Source organism: Myxocyprinus asiaticus, chromosome 25, assembly GCF_019703515.2.
Source record: "Myxocyprinus asiaticus isolate MX2 ecotype Aquarium Trade chromosome 25, UBuf_Myxa_2, whole genome shotgun sequence".
In the NCBI taxonomy this organism is placed as follows: domain Eukaryota; kingdom Metazoa; phylum Chordata; class Actinopteri; order Cypriniformes; family Catostomidae; genus Myxocyprinus; species Myxocyprinus asiaticus.
The window spans coordinates 10,757,887-10,782,256 of record NC_059368.1 but is presented as its reverse complement, the minus strand read 5'-3'; the positions used below and the strand labels follow the sequence as shown (position 1 = coordinate 10,782,256).

The 24,370-nt window shown below is 41.2% G+C and overlaps 1 protein-coding gene across 4 annotated transcripts in view; it reads right to left on the bottom strand.

The window, feature by feature from the left end:
• Positions 1-2,096: 2,096 nt before the first annotated feature.
• The window catches only part of LOC127416210 (inositol-trisphosphate 3-kinase B-like), a 57,336-nt gene continuing 35,062 nt past the window's right edge, over positions 2,097-24,370 (bottom strand). For all 4 annotated transcript variants that reach the window (XM_051655429.1, XM_051655427.1, XM_051655430.1 and 1 more), the window contains 5 exons: positions 23,308-23,521; positions 21,085-21,289; positions 10,686-10,787; positions 6,959-7,030; positions 2,097-6,415 (listed from right to left, as the gene is read on the bottom strand). In XM_051655429.1, the coding sequence (XP_051511389.1) occupies positions 6,203-6,415; positions 6,959-7,030; positions 10,686-10,787; positions 21,085-21,289; positions 23,308-23,521 (806 nt within the window). In that variant the 3' untranslated portion in view covers positions 2,097-6,202. The remainder of the gene's footprint in view (positions 6,416-6,958; positions 7,031-10,685; positions 10,788-21,084; positions 21,290-23,307; positions 23,522-24,370) is intronic.

The window sequence follows — 24,370 nt, the reverse complement described above, 5'->3', positions numbered from 1 at the left end:
CAGACTTAATTTAAGCCTCCCCTCACCGTCTGTAGGCATACAAGCTTTTCTTTCCCAAAATGTTTTATGATACCTGTACATTCTTACTTGGAAATTGTCTATGGAGCCAAATTTGTGCCAAAACTAAACAAATAAATAGAATGTTTTGCAAACAAACACAATCCACTTTGCAAAGAAAAACTAGACTCTCAAACAAACGGCCTTTTTATTATTATTATTATAAAGCGATTTGCACATACAAAGGGCAATTTAAGAGAAAATGAATGCTAATTGTCATGTACCACTGGCTTAAACAAATGCGCTGTTTCACGTAAACTTACATCATATTTCACAAATAAATACATTCTCTTCTAGAACTTCTGCAGGATTATTGAACAAATACTGAGTCCAATGTGAACAAATCCATATCACCTGAATTCTGGCACAATTTTCCCAACCACAGTCTTGATTTTCTCACAAATCCATCAATGCAGATTTTCTTACAAATAGGTTGTGCACTGTCCTCTTTCAAAACAGTAGATGGCGCAGTGCTGCCACATAGGCTGCCTAATATTTTTTCGCTGAGTTGTGTTGTTATTATTACAACGTTATGTGGGGAAAACGAGTTTTCCTTTCTAGTTATAACTAGATATGTCATGAATTACCACATTTTCTAGTAAAAACTACATCTGATCTGGTATAAACTAGACATTTTCTAGTATTATCAAGATAAAAACAACATATTATGCTGTAAACATGGCATTCTTTGTCATTTTATCTAGATGATTTTGACGTAACAATTCATTAATGCTTATTAATGTGCTTTTTTCACTTATGTCCATGGAACACTTGCTGCTCAGTGTGGAATAACTGCAAATAAAGTCAACCTACAGGAATAGAGTTTGTAGTCATCATAGCATAGCTAAATTAACTGATCTGTTTACACTTAATCCTCGTTTTAAACCATAAAGCAATTTTAAAAGTTTCTTTAATTTATTAATAGTTTAATCATTTATGGATCATTTAAAGATCATCTTACATTGTACATCATTTTACAATACACAGTGCTTAGACCTGAAACCAGAAGATCAATGAATGAACAAAATGTCTCAGTATGGAAATGTGGAGTATTGCAATACAACGCTGAGGTCGTATGGGTCGCTCATTATAATGATTAAATGGAGTGTAATCACACTAAATACATTTATCTACTTTTATTAACCCCTATGAAGCTCAGCATCAGTATTTATAAAACCTGTCTTTACCAAAGCCATCATTGTTTCTTTAATTAAGTAAATGCTTAATAACTTAATATTTGTTTTACTAGAAAATGTTACTTAAAAAATAGGTCATTTTTACCACATAATATGTAGTAATAATTACATAACTGCGTGAAAAATATTAAGTATGTTGCAGCACTGTGCCAGGACGTTGCACAGCTCATCTGTGAGAAAATCTGCATTGATGCATTTGTGAGAAAGTCTGCATTGATGTATTTGTGAAAAAAATCAAGATTTTGGTTGAGTAAATTGTGCCAAAAGTCACGTGACTCACAAGTGGTATGTATTTGTTCAACGATCCTGTAGAATTTGTAGAGCAGATATATTTAGATTAGTATTTATTTGTGAAATATGATGTAGGTTCATATGAAACAATTTTTTATATTTGTGAAACACAGTGCATTTGTTTGTGGGACACGACAACTACCCTTTATTTTCTCTCAAATGGCCCTTTGTATTTGCAAATTGCTTTCTGTTTGCTCTAGAGTCGAGTTTTCCTTTGTGAAGTGGATTGTGTTTGTTTGCAAAACATTCTATTTGTTTGTTAAGTTTTGGCACAAATCTCGCTCCATAAATATCTCTTGAAGTAATTAACAGATAAAAATAAGTCAAGTATAAGACAGAGGAAGGAGATTCCATGTTGCTTGTTTTGTTTACTACAAAATGGAAATCCTAATGGCACTTGTAGTGTTTCTGTAAACCCGTAAAATATATATATATATATATATATATATATATATATATATATATATATATATATATATATATATATATATAATATAAAGAATAAACCATGGCTATTTCTGACCCAATTGTTCATTTACTGAGGAAAAACTGTACAACCAAGCATAGTTTATTAACTGCAGTATTAACATGGCAAATATACATCAGGGTAGAGATGCAAGTTGTTGGTTGTTCAAAATGTTATGGATGGAGCTCTGCACCACAACACGGATATCTTCGTCACAGAAGCATGTTGTGTAAATGTTACTTGTGTAAACAGGCTCCATGCAGCAAAACCTTGACCAATACAATACAACAGGTCAAATCTTATAGGTTTCAGAAATTTATTTTCCGAAAGAGAGAGAGCACACTCTCATTTGCACATTTTTACACAGCAATAAGCTCAGCTTACATTACTATGAACAACTACATCAAGGTATGGAAGATACAGGCAACCGAACAAGCACAGACAAACAATGCAGCTACATTTAGTGTTCTTGTGCAAAATGTAACAAATATTAGTATATAAATATAAGTTTGCGTATGACACCACTAGAAGTTCCCTTTATTTTGACACAAATATGGCATGAAATGTAAAACGTTTAGGGCAAGAGAAGGACTTTGTCAGTTTTGTTTGTTCTAATGTAATACAGCACCATAACAGCAGGGGGAGTCCTACTCCCATGTCTTAGCTGAAGTGGGGAGAAAAATGTGTGTCTTTAGTTCCATGATTGGTTTAAGATTTAGTTTTGAACGATTTGATATCGGGAGAACAGACAAACATGAAATAAGCAATATTTTCTTCATTGGTTATGACTCTTATCACCTTGATTTAATAAGAGAGTACGCAACGCTCTGAAAGTTCTAAGTATTCCTTAAAGGAATGTTCCGGGTTCAATACAAGTTAAGCTCAGTCGACAGCATTTGTGGCATAATGTTGATTACCACAAACATTAACTTTGACTTGACTCTCCTTTTCTTAAAAAAAATAAATAAAAAGAAGAAAAAAATCGAGGTGACAACGGAATAGAGCCAATTTGTTTTAACATTAAAATATTCATTTTTCAAAAGTATAGCCACAAGACAAACAATATGCGTGTTAACATGATTTTAGTGTGCTAAAATCACTTACTAACCTTTTCTGTGAAAAGTTATAGCCAATTTTATAACTTCGTTGCCATGACGATACAATGTCAACAAACCCTAAAATCCTAAATGATTGTAAAGATGTTTTAAACAACTTTACAGCTCAAATAATACACAAGTTTTAACATAAGAATTCATGTAAGTGCTTTTATAAAATTATAAGCTTCACATTTCTTCCTTTAAACCCTCCAGAAATTTGCCACATTCACTTCCATTGTAAGTGCCTCACTGTAACCTTGATTTTTGCTTTTTTTAAAGAAAGAAGTGCCAATTCAAAATAATTTTTTTAGTAGTAATCAACATTATGCCACAAATGCTGTCAATTAAGCTTAACTTGCATTGAACCCTGAATACTCCTTTAAAGCTATTGTAAGAGAGTTTTGCACCAATACCATCACCAAACACTCCCGTCTTCCATTGGTCGTGCAAACAGATAATCCCGCCCCAAATTCTTGCCATTGCTCGAGAACCATTTACAGGAGGTCTGTTTGGCTAACATGTGCAGGCTGCAGTCAGATTAATTCTATAAATTTTTTTTTTTTTTTTTTTTTTTTTTGCTGCTGTTTGCAGAGACTAGGACTATCAAAGAGACCAGTGTAATTTTTCAGGACATCTATTTTAATGATATCTGTCAGGTAATAGGGGCTGAAAAAAATAGCTTACAGGATCTTTAAAGTCTTAATGTTTCATGGCATATAAAGAATCAAATTAACTGGCCACATAAATTAAACAAGTTTTTTTCAGCCTGTGATTAGGGAACTAAGACAGTTGCACAGGACTTTGAGAAATGCTTTAATATCAAGTGTTAAACTTTAGTCCTCTTGGTTCCTATAGCATTCGTAAAAGGTCATTTTATTTAACAAGAGTGAAATCTCTTCGTCACGAATAAAGGATGTGTAAAAAAAAGCGGAACTCCAGTGTGGTGACATTTGGTTTGAGGCCTCACAATAACCCCATTTGCCTTTTACTGTGTGTTTGGAATGCGTCGTGTTGACGTACCAAACTGTAGGTCTGCCCTAGGTGTTCCTTGCCCTAGGCTAAATCAACTACGATTATTCACTGATTGTGTTTATTCTGGTGTCAGCACATGGTTTCCATACTGACCAACAAATTAGTTTTTATCTCCAACAATATTTTGCTTAGAGCATATCTCAATGTTTCGGGTATGCAGGGATGGTTTATTTGCATGGCAAATAGTCATGCAAACAACAATCACCTCTCTAAACCATGATGAGCTCTTTGTGGTGAGTTGGCATTTAAAGGCATTGCATCAAGTTTTTGAAGGAAAAACAAAATTTCTTAAGGCTCTTGTGACAACTAGGTATGCTTGGACTTGCAAGGAATGGATTAGTCAGGATGAAAAATGGAAATCGCCACTGACATATACCCATAAGTCATTACGATAAAAATGTATCTTCCGTGAAACACAAAAGGAGATGTTATGCAGAATGTTAGGGACTAACACCCTCAGTCACTATTCATTTTCATTGTTTAGTTTTTGTTGTGTTCCACGGAAGAAAAAATAATCTAGTCAACTATACTTTAACTTGAAACAAAAACTTAAGTGACACCATTTAGCACTGTCAATGTCTACTGTTGTTGTTTTACCATTCACCATCTGCCATTTACAGCCCTTTCAGACTCCTGTTAAGACAAAAACAAGTTCAGACTATGCGCCAACAGGGAACTAGAAAACATTTCACAAACTGGTAGTGACAGACTGACATTTAGACACGCAAGACAGATAGGGAGCCACTTCCTGAGAAACCCCTTGATTAATTGTTTTGGCCACTTGGACAAAAATTGTGACTGAATTCATGGAACATCAATATGAAGAATTTGTTTCATATAAAAGCACATCATTAGACCATCCACAACATGGGATCATTTCATTTGTTCTACTATAGGCACTCAGTATAGATGACACAATTGGTAACACAAATTATAAGTTACCTCAACAGTGTAAAAGCTATAAAACAAATGAAAACATATTGTTTGGACCCAGCAAATATAAATATAAAATATTTAAATACAAAGTGGTGGATCAAAAGTGGTGGTTAGGTTCAACATTATATATAAACCTTAGATTTTTGTTTCAAATAAAAAAAATGGTTCTTAAATGAATAAAAAAATCGTAAAATTTTCTGCTACACATGCAGCATCTCCAAAAACATTGTATTAGAGGGACAGTTCATCCAAAAATTAAAATTATCATTATTTACTCACCATTATTTTGTTCCAATGTTATTCACTCTCAAATTAAATCAATAATCAACTCAGCTATACAGAGCCCAAATCAAATATTGTGACACTTGAATAACATCAAAGCTAACTGATTTTTGTGCATCTTGTAACCAAACGTCAAGATGTCATGACACAAAAAACAATGAGGTTTGATGTGATTGATTGACGCCATATTTGGACTCTTGTTGTAGATGACTTGATCAATTTGATTTAAGAGTGAACAGTGATTGTATGCCTTCAGAAGCCCGACTCTATGACGCATGGAGTCACATGGACTACTTTTTTTGACACTTTTGGGTGCTTTTTTAAGCTTTAAAGTGAGTCACAATCAGCTGCTATTGTATGAAAATCCGCAATCACATTTTTTTTTTTAAATATCCCCTTTTGTGTTCATTCAGAACAACATGAGGGTAAATGACGAGAATTTACATTTTTGGGTTAACTATACTTTTAAGATTACCAGTAAAATATGCCTGCAAGTGCTTTAAACTTATCTGTAACACTAGCATTTTGAAAAGAACTTGCTTGAAAGGAGAAGAAATAAGGGAGTGTGGCTTTAAGATGTGCCAGTCTTTTTAAAGCGATAGCTGCAAAGATTCTATTCACATATCTCTTGAGCTAAAAACACTGGCTTTTACACTACATATGTACAGCATCTACAAGTTTACAAACATACACGCTCGTTAAAGGCCATCGCGGCATTTAACAGTTTTCTTTTTGGTGAGAGAGGGAGATCAGTTAGGATAGCTTTATGGTGACCCAGCGAGGTCTTGATCTGTAGTGCGGGCAGCCCACCCAAGGGTGGGAGGAGAAGACCAAGTCCTCTTACTCTAGTGAGGTTTAGGAGCTAGCATGTTGGTTATAATGTCTATGACGTGGTCCAGGCCGTAGAGGTAGCCGTCTTCTCTGTTACCCTCCACCCAGGTGGCCCTGTGGCTCAGCTCCTTCCCTTCCGGCAATGGAGTGGTCTTCCCAAAGTCTATCATCCACACTTTTGCATGCTCCCGTTTGTCATGGACGAAAAGGAGAGAACTGCCAATCACCTGAGCATGAGAAATGGGGCAAAGTTGTAAATGCATGACACAGAAAAGTGTCCAATGTCAGAACCTGTTCCATGCATTTCGTATCTTTGCGAGACTTTGAATGTTTTGCCACAAATACAATTGCAAACTTAACACAACAGACACAAAGATCCTGTTTCCTGAAGATTTGTGCAGCAAACATATGTTCACTTATTAAACAGATAGTTTGCAGAGCTGTGCCCTGTTTTTACACCATATAATTGTGTGAATAAACAACTGTGTTTGCAGAGCCTGTTTTACCTCCTTGTATTAATACAAAGTTGTAACAGTTCCAATGTATGAAGTGTATCCTGTGTACTTATCTTACACTCATTAATAGAGGTTGTGTAGTGATTTGCATACAACCAAGCTGCTTTTCAGGCATCAAGTATCCAATGGAATCACATAATTGAATTGCTTTTATGGTTACTATTATCAAATGAATGGCTAAAAGCTTGCATTTTTTAAAGCTTTCAAGTTCATAGTTGTAACTCATGTGTTTTAAGATAATAAAAGACAGTTTACCTCATGTGTTTTGAAAAACTGTGAAATTTCCAAAGTATCCCTGATCTCTATCAGTCGGTTCAGATAGGAATTCTTTGGGAAAAGAGACAAAGTTAGTATAAGGTGCTTTAAACACTAAAAACACCCCCCAAGTGTTGTTTTATCAGGTTTTGAATCAAATATTGATTCAGAATAATGCTGGTTGCATGTTAAAATAACTATTACAAAGAAAGGTTTACAGCCCAAAACACCTACTATACAAGAATTTATTGAAGACAGAAGATATTTTTGTAATAAATAAAATGACTTTTTAACACTGTGCACAAATTTGAAAGAAACTAGAAAAAATGAATCGATTGTATTAAATATAACATAATAATTATAATTATATATGTTTTGTAAACATTCACAAAAACATTTATGTTAAGATGAAAGGCTATTTTATGTTTACTGCACTCTGTATAAAGTTAATAAATAAATAAAAATGATTATTTTTGAAAACATCCTCATTCTACTTTTTTTTTTTTACAACTGCCTACAACTTTTGCACTGTACTGTATGTATAGTTTATGTTTGTATAAAAAATAATGTATGGAAGAGCTATGGTAAAATCATTTCTATGTCCTTGGCCAACCACTGATTTCTTAAAGGAATAGTTCACCCAAAAATGAAAATTCTCTCATCATTTCCTTACCATCATACCAACCCAGATATTTATGACTTTCTTTCTTCTACAGAACACAAACAAATATTTTTAGAAGAATATGTTTGCTCTGTAGGTCCTCACAATGCAAGTCAAAGGGTACCAACTGCAAAATGCATGTTAAGGCAGAATAAAATATTCCATACAACTCTAGTGGTTAAACTGATATCTTCTGAAGTGATATGATAGGTGTGGATGAAAAACAGATCAATATTTAAGTCCTTTTTTACTATAAAATCTCCTCCTTGCCCAGTAGGTGGCAATATGAATGACTAATGAGAGTCGCCAAAAAAACAAAAGAAGAATGTGAAAAAGAGAGTGGAGACTGATAGTAAAAAAGGACTTAAATATTGATCTATTTCTCACCCAAATTATATTGCTTCTGAAGATTTCACCACTGGAGTCATATGGATTACTTTTATGCTGCCTTTATGTGCTTTTGGAGCTTCAACATTTTGGTCACCATTCACTTTAATCGCATTGACCTACAGAGCTGAAATATTCTTCTAAAAGTCTTTGTGTTGAGCAGAAGAAAGAAAGTCATACACATCTGTGATGGCATGAGGGTGAGTAAATGATGAGAGATATTTTTAGAGGAAATATCCCTTTAAAGTGGAAATGTAGATATCAAACAGAGATAAACCAACATTTTAATTGCCACCTGTGGATGAGTCAAATGGTTGTCACTTTAGTGTCCTATAATCTGACTTCCTGCCTTTCGCAAAATGTTTTTTTTTTCATTTGACTTGATGACACAAAATAATAACATTAATTAAGCATACAGGTGCATCTCAATAAATTAGAATGTCATGGAAAAGTTCATTTATTTCAGTACTTCAACTCAAATTGTGAAACTCGTGTATTAAATAAATTCAATGCACACAGACTGAAGTAGTTTAAGTCTTTGGTTTTTTTAATTGTGATGATTTTGGCTCACATTTAACAAAAACCCACCAATTCACTATCTCAAAAAATTAGAATACATCATAAGACCAATAAAAAAAAAACATTTTTAGTGAATTGTTGTCCTTTTGGAAAGTATGTTCATTTACTGTATATGTACTCAATACTTGGTAGGGGCTCCTTTTGCTTTAATTACTGCCTCAATTCGGCGTGGCATGGAGGTGATCAGTTTGTGGCACTGCTGAGGTGGTATGGAAGCCCAGGTTTCTTTGACAGTGGCCTTCAGCTCATCTGCATTTTTTAGTCTCTTGTTTCTCATTTTCCTCTTGACAATACCCCATAGATTCTCTATGGGGTTCAGGTCTAGTGAGTTTGCTGGCCAGTCAAGCACACCGACACCATGGTCATTTAACCAACTTTTGGTGCTTTTGGCAGTGTGGGCAGGTGCCAAATCCTGCTGGAAAATGAAATCAGCATCTTTAAAAAGCTGGTCAGCAGAAGGAAGCATGAAGTGCTCCAAAATTTCTTGGTAAACGGGTGCAGTGACTTTGGTTTTCAAAAAACACAATGGACCAACACCAGCAGATGACATTGCACCCCAACTCATCACAGACTGTGGAAACTTAACACTGGACTTCAAGCAACTTGGGCTATGAGCTTCTCCACCCTTCCTCCAGACTCTAGGACCTTGGTTTCCAAATGAAATACAAAACTTGCTCTCATCTGAAAAGAGGACTTTGGACCACTGGGCAACAGTCCAGTTCTTCTCCTTAGCCCAGGTAAGACGCCTCTGACGTTGTCTGTGGTTCAGGAGTGGCTTAACAAGAGGAATACGACAACTGTAGCCAAATTCCTTGACATGTCTGTGTGTGGTGGCTCTTGATGCCTTGACCCCAGCCTCAGTCCATTCCTTGTGAAGTTCACCCAAATTCTTGAATCGATTTTGCTTGACAATCCTCATAAGGCTGCGGTTCTCTCGGTTGGTTGTGCATCTTTTTCTTCCACACTTTTTCCTTCCACTCAACTTTCTGTTAATATGCTTGGATACAGCACTCTGTGAACAGCCAGCTTCTTTGGCAATGAATGTTTGTGGCTTACCCTCCTTGTGAAGGGTGTCAATGATTGTCTTCTGGACAACTGTCAGATCAGCAGTCTTCCCCATGATTGTGTAGCCTAGTGAACCAAACTGAGAGACCATTTTGAAGGCTCAGGAAACCTTTGCAGGTGTTTTGAGTTGATTAGCTGATTGGCATGTCAACATATTCTAATTTTTTGAGATAGTGAATTGGTGGGTTTTTGTTAAATGTGAGCCAAAATCATCACAATTAAAAGAACCAAAGACTTAAACTACTTCAGTCTGTGTGCATTGAATTTATTTAATACACGAGTTTCACAATTTGAGTTGAATTACTGAAATAAATGAACTTTTCCACGACATTCTAATTTATTGAGATGCACCTGTATAAATAACGGATCAACGACTATACATTCACTGTAGCAATAAACCTCAGTTAATTTGTAAAATCTATACTCAGTATGTGAGTGAATCAGGATGCACGTCAAGTTCCAGGACACAATAATGACAAACACAGTGTTAAATAAATGCTGAATGAGAAGTCAAGAACAAAGTTCTTTGGAACCGTTTATCTATAAGGCTTGACACTGAGGAAACATCCCTGTTCCAAATGAACTAGGGATCCCTGCCATGCAATGTACTTTATTTTAATAGTCACAACATATTTAAATCTGTAAGAATTTTCAGGGTACTTTAATGGCACTCACATATACTATAAAAAGTACACAAGCATTGTCTAGTGTCAACCATCGCATTATGCAAAGCACTGTATATTTTCATGTGTGTATTTCTGAGTACATAATCCAGTTTTTTAAGTGTATGTGCTACTTGAAGAGTGGTTTTCCCCGACAAATACAGTAGCAGGTGAGCTTTCACTGGGTTTCAAACATCTATAACCCTGAAGGGCTGCACCACACAAAGGAAACCCTTAGTTTCACAAACCATCTTGGGGGGTAAACAAGAGAGTTTTTCTCCACCTGTCACTTGCTTCCCTTTGCGTCTCACACACAAGAGTTCAAAACTGGCAGGAGGCCCAAAAGCACACAAACACATGAGCACAAACTTACCAGGATGTTCTGGTTTCCTTTGACGAAGTCTTGGAAGGCCTGGGTCACTTGTTCTCGGGTCCTGGTCTTTTTAAAGTCCCTGTTTACCGTTCCATCCTCTTTCTGTAGGAGGGAAAGGGAAGGGAATTCATTGTGAGGGTCCGAAAAAATCTGAAATTTTTTTAAAGCCTATATTGTCTCAATATTGTATATTTTTGAGGCACAAAATACTGTAAATGTTTTGCCATGTCAAGACCATCATGCCTATTTTGCAGTCAAGCAAATCTTTTTTGCTGAAAAATGAATATATTTAGCCTTTTCTAAGTCATAGAAAGTGGTGCTTGCTTGTGAAAAACTCGCTAGGATGTCCTGGGTGGTTGCTAGGGCATTTTGAGTGGTTGTCAGGTGGGTAATTAATGGCCTAAGTAAAAAGAGCCAATCTTCAAATCTCTTGATAGTACGACCCTAGATATGGCTTGGTTACCCTTTTTCAGTGCAAGTCTATGGGATTTATTCGCCTGTTTTACAGTCCAGCAGGCAAAAAAGTTGTATTGCTTTGACAAGGCATAGCACAGCTCTCACAAGCAGCACAATTTGAGACATCATTCATATATTTAGCACAAATGGTGACAAATTTTTAAGCCAAAATTTTGATAACCTCCTTAGTATGAGTAAGAGTAACTGCCTTAACAATCACCACTAATTCTTGAATCTGTACGGCAGCATTATATTTCTAGACTGTGGGCGAAATAATGTGCCTCTATGTTCAGACAATTGTCATAACAACAAAAGGAATTGAGCTCAGCCACACTGTTCTTCAAAAAATACTTAATTTAGAGCCGCCCAGGGTATTCCCTATCCATGAAAGGAAAGAAAGAGGGGGAGAACCCCCCTTTTTGCTAACGGGAAGTGCGAAAGGAGAACATCCCTTTAACTATTCATGCAGGACGTCTGCAACGCTCCAAGGAAGAGCACTCATTAACAGATTTATTTTGGAAAATGATGACACAGACCAACCATAAGCTTTCTAATCACCTCTTCCCTTTCTTAATGGAATCAAGATAGTCTGGTTTGACTTAATTAGTTAAATGTTTTAGAGCTGTATTAAGTCTCTTTGACATTTTCCAAGAAGATGTATTTATGTAACTAAAGCCAGGTGTAGTTAAGGCCGGAATTATAGGACTGAAATCATGTTGTGAGAGCCACGGCCTGTCACTGACTGATGTTGGGCTCAATGGAGTTGCCACAAACAGCCTGTGTATATGACAAAAACATTCAGTCGCAATCATCCTCTTGAGAAAAGCCATGCCTGCCCCCTCACCTCAAGTCTGAAGGCCATTATCTAAAACATGAATAGGTACGGAGCTGCCATGACTCGCTGGATAAAAACAGCACTGCACTTCTAGTTTCACTTTCTGTAACTTGTAGCTCACTTAAAATTAAGAGAATATGTGACAAACCCTGAACATCATTAAATCAATACTTACAAGACAGAAAAACATGACCCATAGATGACTTAGGCTACATAGTCAAAAACTATTTCATAGCAAACAACTTTATTTTTACTTTTGAATTGGATGTGACGGTATTACAAAGTGATTAACTTCACACAGCAACCGAATACGGTTGTCAGTCCTTTTCCAAAGTGCTAAATACACAACAAGAAGTTCAGAAAGAGTTCTGTTAGGAACAAATGTGACAACCGCATCCTATAACCGAAGTGACACTCTTACATTTTTAAGACTGACATCTGAATTTTGAGAAAAAATTAAATAAATTTGTCAATTCCAAACTACTGTGTGAATATAGCCAATGAAGTTGGGGAATTAATTTAAAATTACGGCAAAATACAGTTGAAGTCAGAAGTTTACATACACTTTAGCCTAAGTCTAAAGAAGTCTAAATACATTTAAACTCAGTTTTTCACAATTCCTGGCATTTGATCGTTGAAAACATTCCCTGTCTTCGGTCAGTTAGGATCACTACTTTATTTTTAGAATGTGAAATGTCAGAATAATAGTAGAGAGAATTAGTTATTTCAGCTTTTATTTCTTTCATCACATTCCCAGTGAGTCAGAAGTTTACACACACTTTGTTAGTATTTGGTTGCCTTTAAATTGTTTAAACTGGGTCAAATGTTTTGGGTAGCCTTCCACAAGCTTCTCACAATAAGTTACTGGAATTTTGCCCATTCCTCCAGACAGAACTGGTGTAACTGAGTCAGGTTTGTAGGCCTCCTTGCTTGCACATGCTTTTCAGTTCTGCCCAAAATTTTCTATCAGATTGAGGTCAGGGATTTGTGATGGCCACTCCAATACTTTGACTTTGGTGTCCTTAAGCCATTTTGCCACAACTTTGGAGGTATGCTTGGGGTCATTGTCCATTTGGAAGACCCATTTGCATCCAAGCTTTAACTTCCTGGCTGATGTCTTGAGATGCTGCTTCAATATATCCACATCATTTTCCTTCCTCATGATGCCATCTATCTTGTGAAGTGCACCAGTCCCTCCTGCAGAAAAGAACCCCCACAACATGATGCTGCCACCCCAATGCTTCATGGTTAGGATGGTGTTCTTCGGCTTGCAAGCCTCACCCTTTTTCCTCCAAACATAATGATGGTCATTATGGCCAAACAGTTAAATTTGTGTTCCCTATCTGTCACTCACTCGACATTGTGTCAATGTAGTGACACTAGGGTTCACTCTTAGGAGCCCGAGACACCTCTGGTCATTGATAAAAGGCCAATGAAAATTGGCGAGTGGTATTTGCATGCCACTCCCCCGGACATATGGGTATAAAAGGAGCTGGTATGCAACCACTCATTCAGATTTTCTCTTCGGAGCCGAACGGTCATTCTCACTGAGCTGAATTCCCATGACTGTTCATTCACCTCTGCTGGATCTGACGGCGCATTTCAGCGGCTTCTCCCTCCTCTGCACTGGTGCACTGCAGAGAATGCCCCTCGGCGCTTCGGCAGAAATAAAAGTGTATATTTCTCTAAAAGAGTATATTTCACTAAAAGAGTATATATCTCTAAAAGAGCGGCACACACGGAACGTCTTTTTAAAGACGCGTCTTTTTAAAGATGCCTTTCCTTTGTGTGTTATTCCTGGTTGCGCTCGTTATCTCTCACCTTCTGATGGTCACGATCACTGTCTTTCGTGTCTGGGCATTGCTCACACGGAGACAGCATTCATGGATGGGTCATGTACTCATTGCGAGATTATGTCCATAGCAACGATGCGGTCACGGCTTACCTTCATAAGAAAACAAGCCACCCCAGAGACTCCCCGCCTCGGTCCTTCTACCCACGGGTATGAGGCCAGCGCGGCTAGCACTGGGGGCGATTTGGGGACCCCAATGGGACCACCTCTGTCGGATATCCCCTCACGGACCTCCCATTCCCCAGCACGCTCGTATGCCCCGATCGGGCTTCCGGAAGAGTCCGCTGGCTCGTCTCACGAAAGCGAAAGTGATGAGCTCTCGAGCGCAGCATCGGAGAGCGGGCTCGTCCAGTCAGACACGGAAGCCTCAGCTGGGCTCCTCCATTCGGGTGCGATCGCCCAGTCACAGGCTTACGCGGAGATGATGACATGTTTTCCCAGGCAGCCACGAGCGTCGGGCAAGAGTGGAACCCTCCGCTCTCCCCTGAACCCTCACGGTTTGATGTTTGGTTCCTGGGCTCGTGGAAGGCACGTGGGAGGCACCTTTTACTGCCCGGTCCCGATCTTTCAGCTTTACCGCCCTCACTACCCTCGATGGTGGGGCAGCCAAGGGCTATTCGGCAATCCGCCGGTGGATAAAGGCACTCGCGGTGCACCTATGCCCGCAGAGTGCCGCCACCTGGCGCGTGCGCCCAAAACTCCCGTCCAAGGCCTGTAGGTTTACGTCGTCTCTGACGGCCAAGGCCTACAGTGCCGCTGGACAGGCCGCCTCCGCCCTGCACGCCATGGCTCTCCTGCAAGTCCGCCAAGGTGCTAAAGGAACTGCACGAGGGTAGTTCCATGCCGGGATTGATGCAGGAGCTGCGCTCGGTGACCGACCTCACTCTCTGGGCGACGAAGGTCACGGCACGGTCTCACGGGTGGGCGATGTCCACCTTGGTGATCCAGGAGTGCCACCTTTGGCTCAACCTGGTCAAGATGGGAGAGGCCGACAAGGCACGGTTCCTTGCTGCCCCCATTTCCCAAGTTGGCCAATCTGGCGACATCGAGGACTTTGCCCAGCAGTTCTCAGCGGTGAAGCAGCAGACGGAGGTTATCCGGCACATCCTGCCCCAGCGCAGCTCAAGATCCCGCACCCCGTCTGCTCGTCGCCAAGGGCGTCCCCCTGTGGTGACTGCACCGGCTCCGCTGCAGCCCGCCCCTGCGGCCCGTTGTGGAGCCCACCACAGGAAGCAGACGCCACCCGTCTCGCAGCTGCCAAAAACCCACGAAAGGCTTCGAAGCACCCCTGAGATGGGTGACCCAGGGACGACGAAACCCGCTGCTCTGGAGCTGGTAAGCAGACCACTCCATCCCCCAGTCGAGGGCTGGGAGGAGAATCTTTTGTTACCTTTGCATTTAATTGTGCTGCATGCCCAAGTGGCTGCAGTACCCAAGAGTTCAGCAAGAGCGGTTTCCTTGTTCCCTGGGTCACATATCTGATGTGCACGGCCGTCATCACGACCACCATCCACCACTCTATTTGGCAGGTTTGGCGCTCCAGCGGCGGTCTCCCCGCCCCTGAGCGCCCAGCTTTGGCACAAATCCGCCCCCGATGTGACAGTCTCCACAGGTCACGAGGACAGGCCTCTTCCTCCCCCATCCCAGGCTGTTCCGGGGGTGGTCACAAGGAGCCAGGTAAGTACTTTGATGTCCCTGAACTCAGCACGGCCATGACATGGTGTGGCACCTCAGGCTCCGCCCCACCGCAAGGCCCCACCTGCTGTTACGTCTGACGAGATTGTCCCTCCAGCCGAGATGAAGACGTGGTTTTACAGCCCAGTGGACGGTAAGTCCTTAGGAAAGCACGACCTGATCATCAGGTTCCTGAGAGGTGCCAGGAGGATGAACCCCTCCAGACTGCGCCTCGTTCCCTCATGGGACCTCTCTGTAGTTCTTCAGGGTCTACAGAGAGCCCCCTTTGAGCCTTTGCAGTCAGCTGAGCTTAAGGCGCTCTCCTTGAAGACTGCCCTCCTGACTGCGCTCCGGGCTACTTTCACGTGATCTTGAGACCCCGACCGGGCTATGTGCCCAAGGTTCCCACGACACCTTTTAGGGACCAGGTGGTGAACCTGCGAGCGCTGCCCCAGGAGGAGGCAGACCCAGCCCTGTCGTTGCTGTGTCCGGTGCGCGCTTTACGCATCTATTTGGACTGCACGCAGAGCTTTAGGATCTCTGTGCAGCTCTTTGTCTGCTTTGGTGCACAGCGGAAAGGAAGTGCTGTCTCCAAGCAGAGGATCGCCCACTGGCTCATTGACACCATAGCTATGGCATATCACGCCCAGGACGTGCTGCCCCCGGTAGGGCTACAAGCCCATTCTACCAGGGGTGTAGCGTCCACCTGGGCCCTGGCCAGGGGTGCCTCTCAAACAGATATTTACAAAGCAGCAGGCTGGGCAACACCCAACACCTTTGTGAGGTTCTACAACCTCCGGGTGGAACCGGTTTCATCCCGGGTAGTGGCACACAATACAAGTGGATATGCCCGGGATAGCCAGCCAGGTGTATCGCTTGCACATAGCGCCTTTCACCTCCTCTGAGCTGAAGACGTGCGCCATTAACTCCCAGTAGTGTTCACAAACTATGTTCCCTGGTTGACTTCCTCCAAGCCCTGTTGCAGTCAAGTTTTTGGAGAGACTCGCTGCCAGCCCAGTACATGTGCTAACTAAAAGCCCTGTTCTGGGGTAGGTGCTCCACATGTGGCGGTTCCCTGTAGGCAACCCCATGCGATGTATATCTTCCGCTAATTCATTTCCCTGTTGGCAAACTGTGTCTTCCTTGGGCAAAGGCCCCTCTGCCACAGTCTCCATGTTTGTAGTAACTCCTCCCCCGTTGGGTAGGACCTACCATGAGACATCTCCACATGATCGGCAAGACCATGTGACATACTTTCCACTTAAATATCCCCCCCTCTCTCTGGGCGAGGTGTGGTCTCCGCGGTGTCCTCCCCATGGGAGAGACACCCCCCGACTAGACCTGGTTGGCCCAGTCAGATAATCCCCCTTTTTTTTAGGGAGTGAAAAAAAGAAGGGGAAAAGAGGCCACGACTGGGCTAGCCTGTCCCTATCTTTTGGGTAGTCGACTTGTCCCCAAAGGGCCGTTTGACACTCATAACTATGTTGGGGGAGGTTACGTGTCAGTCTGGTGCGCTGGCTATGAGGCACACAATTGTCTGCCCATCACACACGCCAGTTCACGTAACACAGTTCAGCCAGTTGCGGCGTTTTGTATAGGGACCCCTAGTGTCACTACATGACAGTCATGGTTACTTGTGTAACCTCCGTTCCCTGATGGAGGAAATGAGACATTGTGTCCCTCCTGCCACAATGCTGAACTACCTGCTGAAATGGCGGAACCTTGTCTCGGCTCCTCAGCATAAAACTTGAATGAGTGGTTGCATACCAGCTCCTTTTATATCCGTATGTCCGGGGGAGTGGCATGCAAATACCACTCGCCAATTTTCATTGGCCTTTTATAAAAGACCAGAGGTGTCTCGAGCTCCCAAGTGTGACCCCTAGTGTCACTACATCGACACAACGTCTCATTCCCTCCATCAGGGAACGGAGGTTACGCAAGTAACCATGACGTTTCATTAGACCAAAGGTCCCCATATGCACTTTTTTTATGGTGGTTTTGGAGCAGTGGCTTCTTCCTTGCTGAGCAGCCTTTCAGGTTATGTCGATATAGGACTCCTTTTGCTATGGATATAGATACTTGTCTACCTGTTTCTCCAGCATCTTCACAAGATCCTTTGCTGTTGTTCTGGGATTGATTTGCACTTTTAGCACCAAACTACATTCATCTCTAGGAGACAGAATTCATCTCCTTCCTGAGCGGTATGATGGCTGCATGGTCCCATGGTGTTTATACTTGCGTACAGTTGTTTGTACAGATGAACGTGGTACATTCAGGCATTTGGAAATTGCTCCCAAAGATGAACCAGACTTGTGGAGGTCCACAATTTTTTTTTCTGAGGTCTTGGCTGATTTCTTTTGATTTTCTTATGATGTCAAGCAAAGAGGCATTGAGTTTGAAGGTAGGCCTTAAAATACATCCATAAGTACTCCTCCAATTCAGTACACCTCCTATCAGAAGCTAATTGGCTAAAGTCTTGACATACATTTCTGGAATTTTCCAAGCTGCTTAAAGGCACAGTTATCTTAGTGTATGTAAACTTCTGACCCACTGGAATTGTGATATAGTCAATTAAAATCCGTCTGTAAACAATTGTTGGAAAAATTACTTGTGTCATGCACAAAGTAGATGTCCTAAATGACTTGCCAAAACTATAGTTTGCTAATATTAAATCTGTGGAGTGGTTAAAAATGAGTTTTAATAGGAGTCGTGTGGCACCATGCGAGGGTTGGATGTGTGAACGGCGAGCTCTGCGAACTTTGCTAGTTTTATTACTGTTTGTGTCACAAACTGGTGAGGTTCGATACACCCTGATTCTTAACTGTTCTATGAAGACAATATGTCAAAGAATTCAAAATCCTTGGGCTCTGGAGACATTAAAAGACACTTACGTGCTCAAGCTGATACCACAGACAGGGCCGCAGACCAGGGACTCAATTTGGATGGTGTGGCGGGAGAGATTCAGCGTCAGCTGTCGAGCATGTCGGCAATGCTGGCGAAGGTCGTTGCCGACTTAGAGGATCTTGCTGTAATACATCGATCACCACCATGGAGACGAAATTCACTGAGTTGGTTACAAGAATGTGTGACGTCGAGAAACGGATCGATTATCTGGAGTCATCGGAGAGGGAATTAGCTGCTAATCCGCTAACGACCAAGACAAACTTGCAACTCGTTTGGGAAAAACTGGAGAATTTGGAGAATCGTAATCGGTGAAACAGTGCCTGAATTGTTGGAATTCCTGAGCATTAGGAAGGCCAAGATATGGTAAAATTCCTAGATGAGCTCTTCCCGAGTCTGCTCAACATAGGCCATAAGCTGGAAATCAAGTGAGCTCACAGAGTCCCAGCTCGGAGATCCACGGAGGGAGACAGACCCCAATCAATTCTGGCCAAATTTCTGAGATCATCCAATAAAGATTTCATGTAACATGAGGCGACGAGTAAAGGAAAGCTTTCTTGGAAGAACCACAGCATTTTCTTGTTCCCAGACTTTGCAAATTCGACAAGAGAGAAATGTGAATGATTCAGGGAATGCAAGAATCTCTTTCATCAGTGGAGGGTCTCTTTTGCTCTGATGTTTCCAGCCAAACTGAGAATATATACTAAGGATGGCCATAGAGAATTTACATGCCCACATCAAGCATTGTCCTTCATAAAGACAATGGAGTGAGTACGCCATTTGGTGATTTTGATGTTGCTGCCTAGTGGGCCTGACTCACTGACTATACACTTGACTGTCCGAGGAAGCTGGGTGCCTTTTTCGTTTCTTTTTGTGCTGGTTCCACCTAGCGGCTGGAGTTTGTTTTGTAGAAGAACACACCTTCGGAACACTTGTGTGGATGAATCTACACATCTTTGTCTTTATCCCGCCCGTTGGCTGGAGTTTTTTTATAGATTATTTTCTGTTGTGTAATTCAAAATCTGTACAGAAGCACTGGACTCGAGCAATCCGATGACAAAGTTGTCGCAGGGGCTCTCGTAGGCGTACATGGACTGTTTGAGTTTAGAGGGATGGACGCCGGTTGGCGCTGTCGAGTGATGTGAATAGGTGGGCTTCATTACATTTATCTATGATTGGGAAGGTTAATGTTATTAAAATGAATTGTATTCCAAAATTCAACTACCTGCTACAATCTCTCCATGTAGATCTCCCCCTCTCTTATTTCAAGCAATTTGATAGCATAGCGAAGACCTTTATTTGGAATGGTAAACGTCCCAGATTACATTTAAACTAATTACATAGGCTGATTGACAAATGTGGGCTAGACCTACCCAAGATTTTGTTTTATTATTATGCATTCGGTCTCAGACATTTGGCTCATTGGTCGCTTCCACCTGAGAGAGCCCCTCCCTGGTTTTGTATTGAACAGGAAATCCTTGCCCCTATTTCGCCATTGCAAAGCCTTTCTATTAAACTAACCGGAGAAGTCAAGTCACACCCCGTTATCTATATTGCTGAACCCAAAATTACGTATTAATAATTCCCCTTTCTGTTGGTCAGAGTGGATTGTGAGGGGGGTTACTACACTCATTGACCTATATGAGAGTGGAGTGTTGAGATCTTTTGAAAATTTGGTTCAACATTTTAAGATTCCTAGATCTCAGTTCTTTAGGTATTTACAGCTGTGCCACCAGTTCTGTACTATTTTTGGGAGTAGTATACACCCCCCTAAAGTGGCAGATACTCTGGAAGTGGTGATTACTGCTTTTGGAAAAGGTCATGAGGAATCGGTGTATTACTCCCTGCTAATTCAGAGTCTGGGGGACGAAGCTTCATCTTTTCTCAAGAGATTATGGGAGAAACATTTAAATTTGGTATTGGAGAGGGAGTGTGGGCTTGGATTCTAAAAAGCATCAAGTCTACATCTAGAGATGCAAGGGGCCATCTGATGCAATTTAAGATTTTGCATCGATTCTATTGGACCCCCTCTAGATTGTATAGGCTGGGTCTTAAAGACACACCCACCTGTCAGAATCAGAAGATGGGGACACAACACATATTTTTTCGGGATGTGTTAAAATCCAAGAATTTTGGTTGAGGATTCAGAGCTTTATGTGTGAGCTATTGGACACTCAATTTTCATTTTGCCCCAGACTCTGTATCCAGGGTGATGGGATGGGTATTAACATTGGGGATAGATATTTAAAAAGTTGGGTCCTAGCCGGAGTCATGATTGGAAGATGAATCATCCTCAGGGGATGGAAGTCATCTGGGGCACCCTCGTTTAGGGAGTGGTGCGGGGAGATGGGCGGGGTGGCGGCATTTGAGGAGGTGATTTTTAGAAGGCTGGGAAAATGGGATTTGTTTGTCAGGAAGTGGGGGGTTATTTGGCTTTTTTGGAGGGTTCTATTTTGTGTTTGTATGTTTTATGACTGGAATCAATAAAAAAAATGTAATAACAAAAAATGAGTTTTAATGACTTCAACCAAAGTGCATGTAAACTTCTGACTTCAACTGTATTATTCAAATGAGGATGTTGAAGATTTTTTGCAATTTCATCTCAATTGTCTGCGCAATCATCTGTTGGTTTCATACCAAGGGGAAGTGACAAAGTTCCATCATATCGTTGAATGTCTCACCTTGATGCCCTCAATCCGGAAGCCCAGTGTAGAGGTGGAGCTGATGGTTTCTCTCCACTGCATATAGCGTGGCTTTGTGACTGCTTTCTGTTCCTGCTCTTCAGCCGTGGGAGCATCAGGATCCACCTCGATCATCTTCTGGTACATGTCGGCTCTTAAGCTAGGCTTCTTTCTGGCTTTCGTCAATTCCTCCTCCAGATACGTCCTGCAAGAGGAGAGAAAAAATTACCCACTGGCTTAGTTTTAGTGTCATTTACTTAACTTGTTGCATGTGTTGCAACATCATTCATTTTCTCTTGAAGTTCGTAGAGCATACAAAAATTCAGTTCTCTTAAAAACAAGATCTTAGACAGAGGGATAATTCAGAAGAGTTGTTAACCTAAGGAGTTCCTATTAAACTAAAACTTCTAATAGTAAATATTTTCTCTCCTTTTAAACCAGCCTGGACCACCCTGGTAAGGAGTCAAACATTGCTGGTCAGAATGTGTTTTGTGCACTGGACCCCAGCATGGAATGCTGGTGTGCTGGTTTGCTAGTCCCCAGCACGGTATGCTGGTGGACCAGCAAACTTTGTGTTTTGGATGCTGGTTTACTTGTTGACCAGCATGGGATGCTGGTGTGCAAGTTGACCTGCATATGTTGTGTTTTGGATGCTGGTTGACCAGCATGGGATGCTGGTGTGCTGGTTGACCAACCAATATTTTGTTTTGGATGCTGGTTGACCAGCATGGGCTGCTGGTGTGTTGGTTGACCAGCAAATATTGTGTTTTGGATGCTGGTTGGTAAGCATGGTGTACTGGTTGACCAGCCAATATTGTGTTTTGGATGCTGGTTGGCCAGCATGGCATTCTAGTGTACTGTTTTACCAGCAAATATTGTTTTGGATACTGGTTGACCAGCATGGGATGCTGGTGTGTTGGTTGACCAGCAAATATTGTGTTTTGGATGCTGGTTGACCAGCATGGCATTCTAGTGTACTGTTTTACCAGCAAATATTGTTTTGGATGATGACTGACCAGCATGGGATACTATTGTGCAGGCTGACCAGCAAATATTGTGTTCTGGATGATGGTTGACCAGCATGGGATGCATGTGTGCTGGTCCCCAGCAAGGGATGCTGGTTTGCTGGCTGACCAGCATATGTTTGGATGTTTTTTTTTTTTATCTAGGTGTTCTATTTGACCAGGATGGATGCTGGTTTCCCGGAGGTTTTGCCTGTTAACGGCATGACCTAAACCAGCACCAGACCAGCATAAACCAGCCTGGACAAGCATGTAATTTATATTGGTTTAAGCTGGTCTTTTTAGCAGATCAGTTTGACTTTTCTTTATAAATAGTAACACAGAAACTGCTAAGTGTACCGAATGTGCATGAATCTTAAAGCATAGCATTGTTTGGATTGGACAGGCCAGCATAAATTCTGTTAATATCCAGAACATCTGGTTATCTCTATATTTGTCCATGTCCGCTGCTGTGTTGCGGTCAGGCTTGCAACAGCAAACATAGTGTTCCAGGAACAACGGAGATGAGAAAGACAAGCCGTGAGAGTGGGAAAAGTGAAGAGTGCTGGCCAGTGGGTTTCAAGGTCTCCCTGCACCAGTCGCAAACAAGCACAGCTATCTTTTACCCAATTAGAGGACAAAGAGCTGCTCTTCTGCACAGTTTCCATCTTTATAGAAGTTCTATGGTGCTTGGAATGTTTAACATCTGTAAATGGGTCAGTGGATGGAACTATTTATTTTAAAGAACAGCTAGCAGTTTCATAAGTGGACACACAATTGCACAAGTCCAAGATAATAATAAGATTCAATCTTAGCAAAGAGGACTAATCTGGTTTACTTCATACTCATTAGTGAATTATATATTTCTCTACTCTCTCTCTGTCTCTCTCTTTCCCTTTATTTTTCTTATTGAACAGAAGAGGTCTTTTCTGAAATGGTCCAGCTGGATTGCTCCTCACAGTAAAAGCTCACTGATTCCTTAGGTCTGTTGTCCATTTAAATTCTTTCAAAAAGTTTTGATGAATATACAATTATTAATCAGTCTAGGTTGGCCACTAGGCATAGTTCACCCATAATACATTACCTAAATAAATATTAGCAGCTGAAGGAAATACAACATCACCAAAAGGCTAATGTCTACATTTTTGTTAAGTGCAAAACCAGGTCAAGCCATGTAGCAGCAAAAAAGTTACCATTCCCTCCTCATCTCTGTGCAACTGACCTGACACCCATCTTGCAGTCCATGACACAGGGCAAGTCAAAATCCGCCAGCAAGTCCTCCATCTGATTGTACTTCTCTCCATCCTTCTCTACATCTCCATGGTATGCAGGAACGTAAGGCTTCAGCACATCTCTCATTAGCCTATCGAGACATTGCTGCTCACACTCGCAGTGTTTCTTCAGGATACGACCATTCGCCCCTGCCTTAAAGTTTCCTGAAGTGAGCAGAATATGAGCAGCATTAATAAGGACTTTGCTTTGCCCAGGAGGATTCCTATCCAGGTACTGCCCAGGCTCAACCCCGCTTAGCTTCAGTGGGTAACAAATCGAGAGCTGCAGAGTGCTAAGTTGCTAGAATTAGCACATTTACAGCATTGATGCCTTGTTGATGAGAGAGGTCAACAGAGAATGGCCAGATTGGTTCGAACTGGCAAAGTCTACGGTAACTCATATAACCGCTCTGTACAATTGTGGTGAGAAGAATAGCATGTCAGAATACTATTCTGAGATGCAGGTTGGTGCTGTTTTGGCAGCACAAGGGGGACCTACACAATATTAGGCAGGTGGTTTTAATGTTGTGGCTGATCGGTGTACCATAGGGCACAAAACATACTGTACATGAATGCAAACACTTCTAGCTATGCAAGCTCATTTTTACAGGTCGTTGAAAAAACGGAATGTGCAGAGTGCAATTAATTATGCTACAGAAGTATGTTTTGGATTCTAAGAGTTGCCACAAGGAGTGCTATAGCAGGCAGAAGTTGTGAAAGTTACATAAATTGTGTTCTTCTACAGTAAGATTTCTCTTTCGGGTCAGCTACTTTCACAGATCAAAGAGAATGTTGTTGAATGTTGTTATAGCTAGCTAACTGAATAATAAAACTTTCAGTTAAAGGCATGAAAATGTGAAGGTATTTAAAGATAAGCATCTGCCCCCTTAGTACTCAGGTTTGTTACTGCCACTGTTATGCAAGAATGTGCATTAAGTATTTACAATAGGACTTTGTGCATGCAATGCTTTGGCCAAGTTTTTGTGTCTATGTAATTTAGTAAAGTATGTTTCT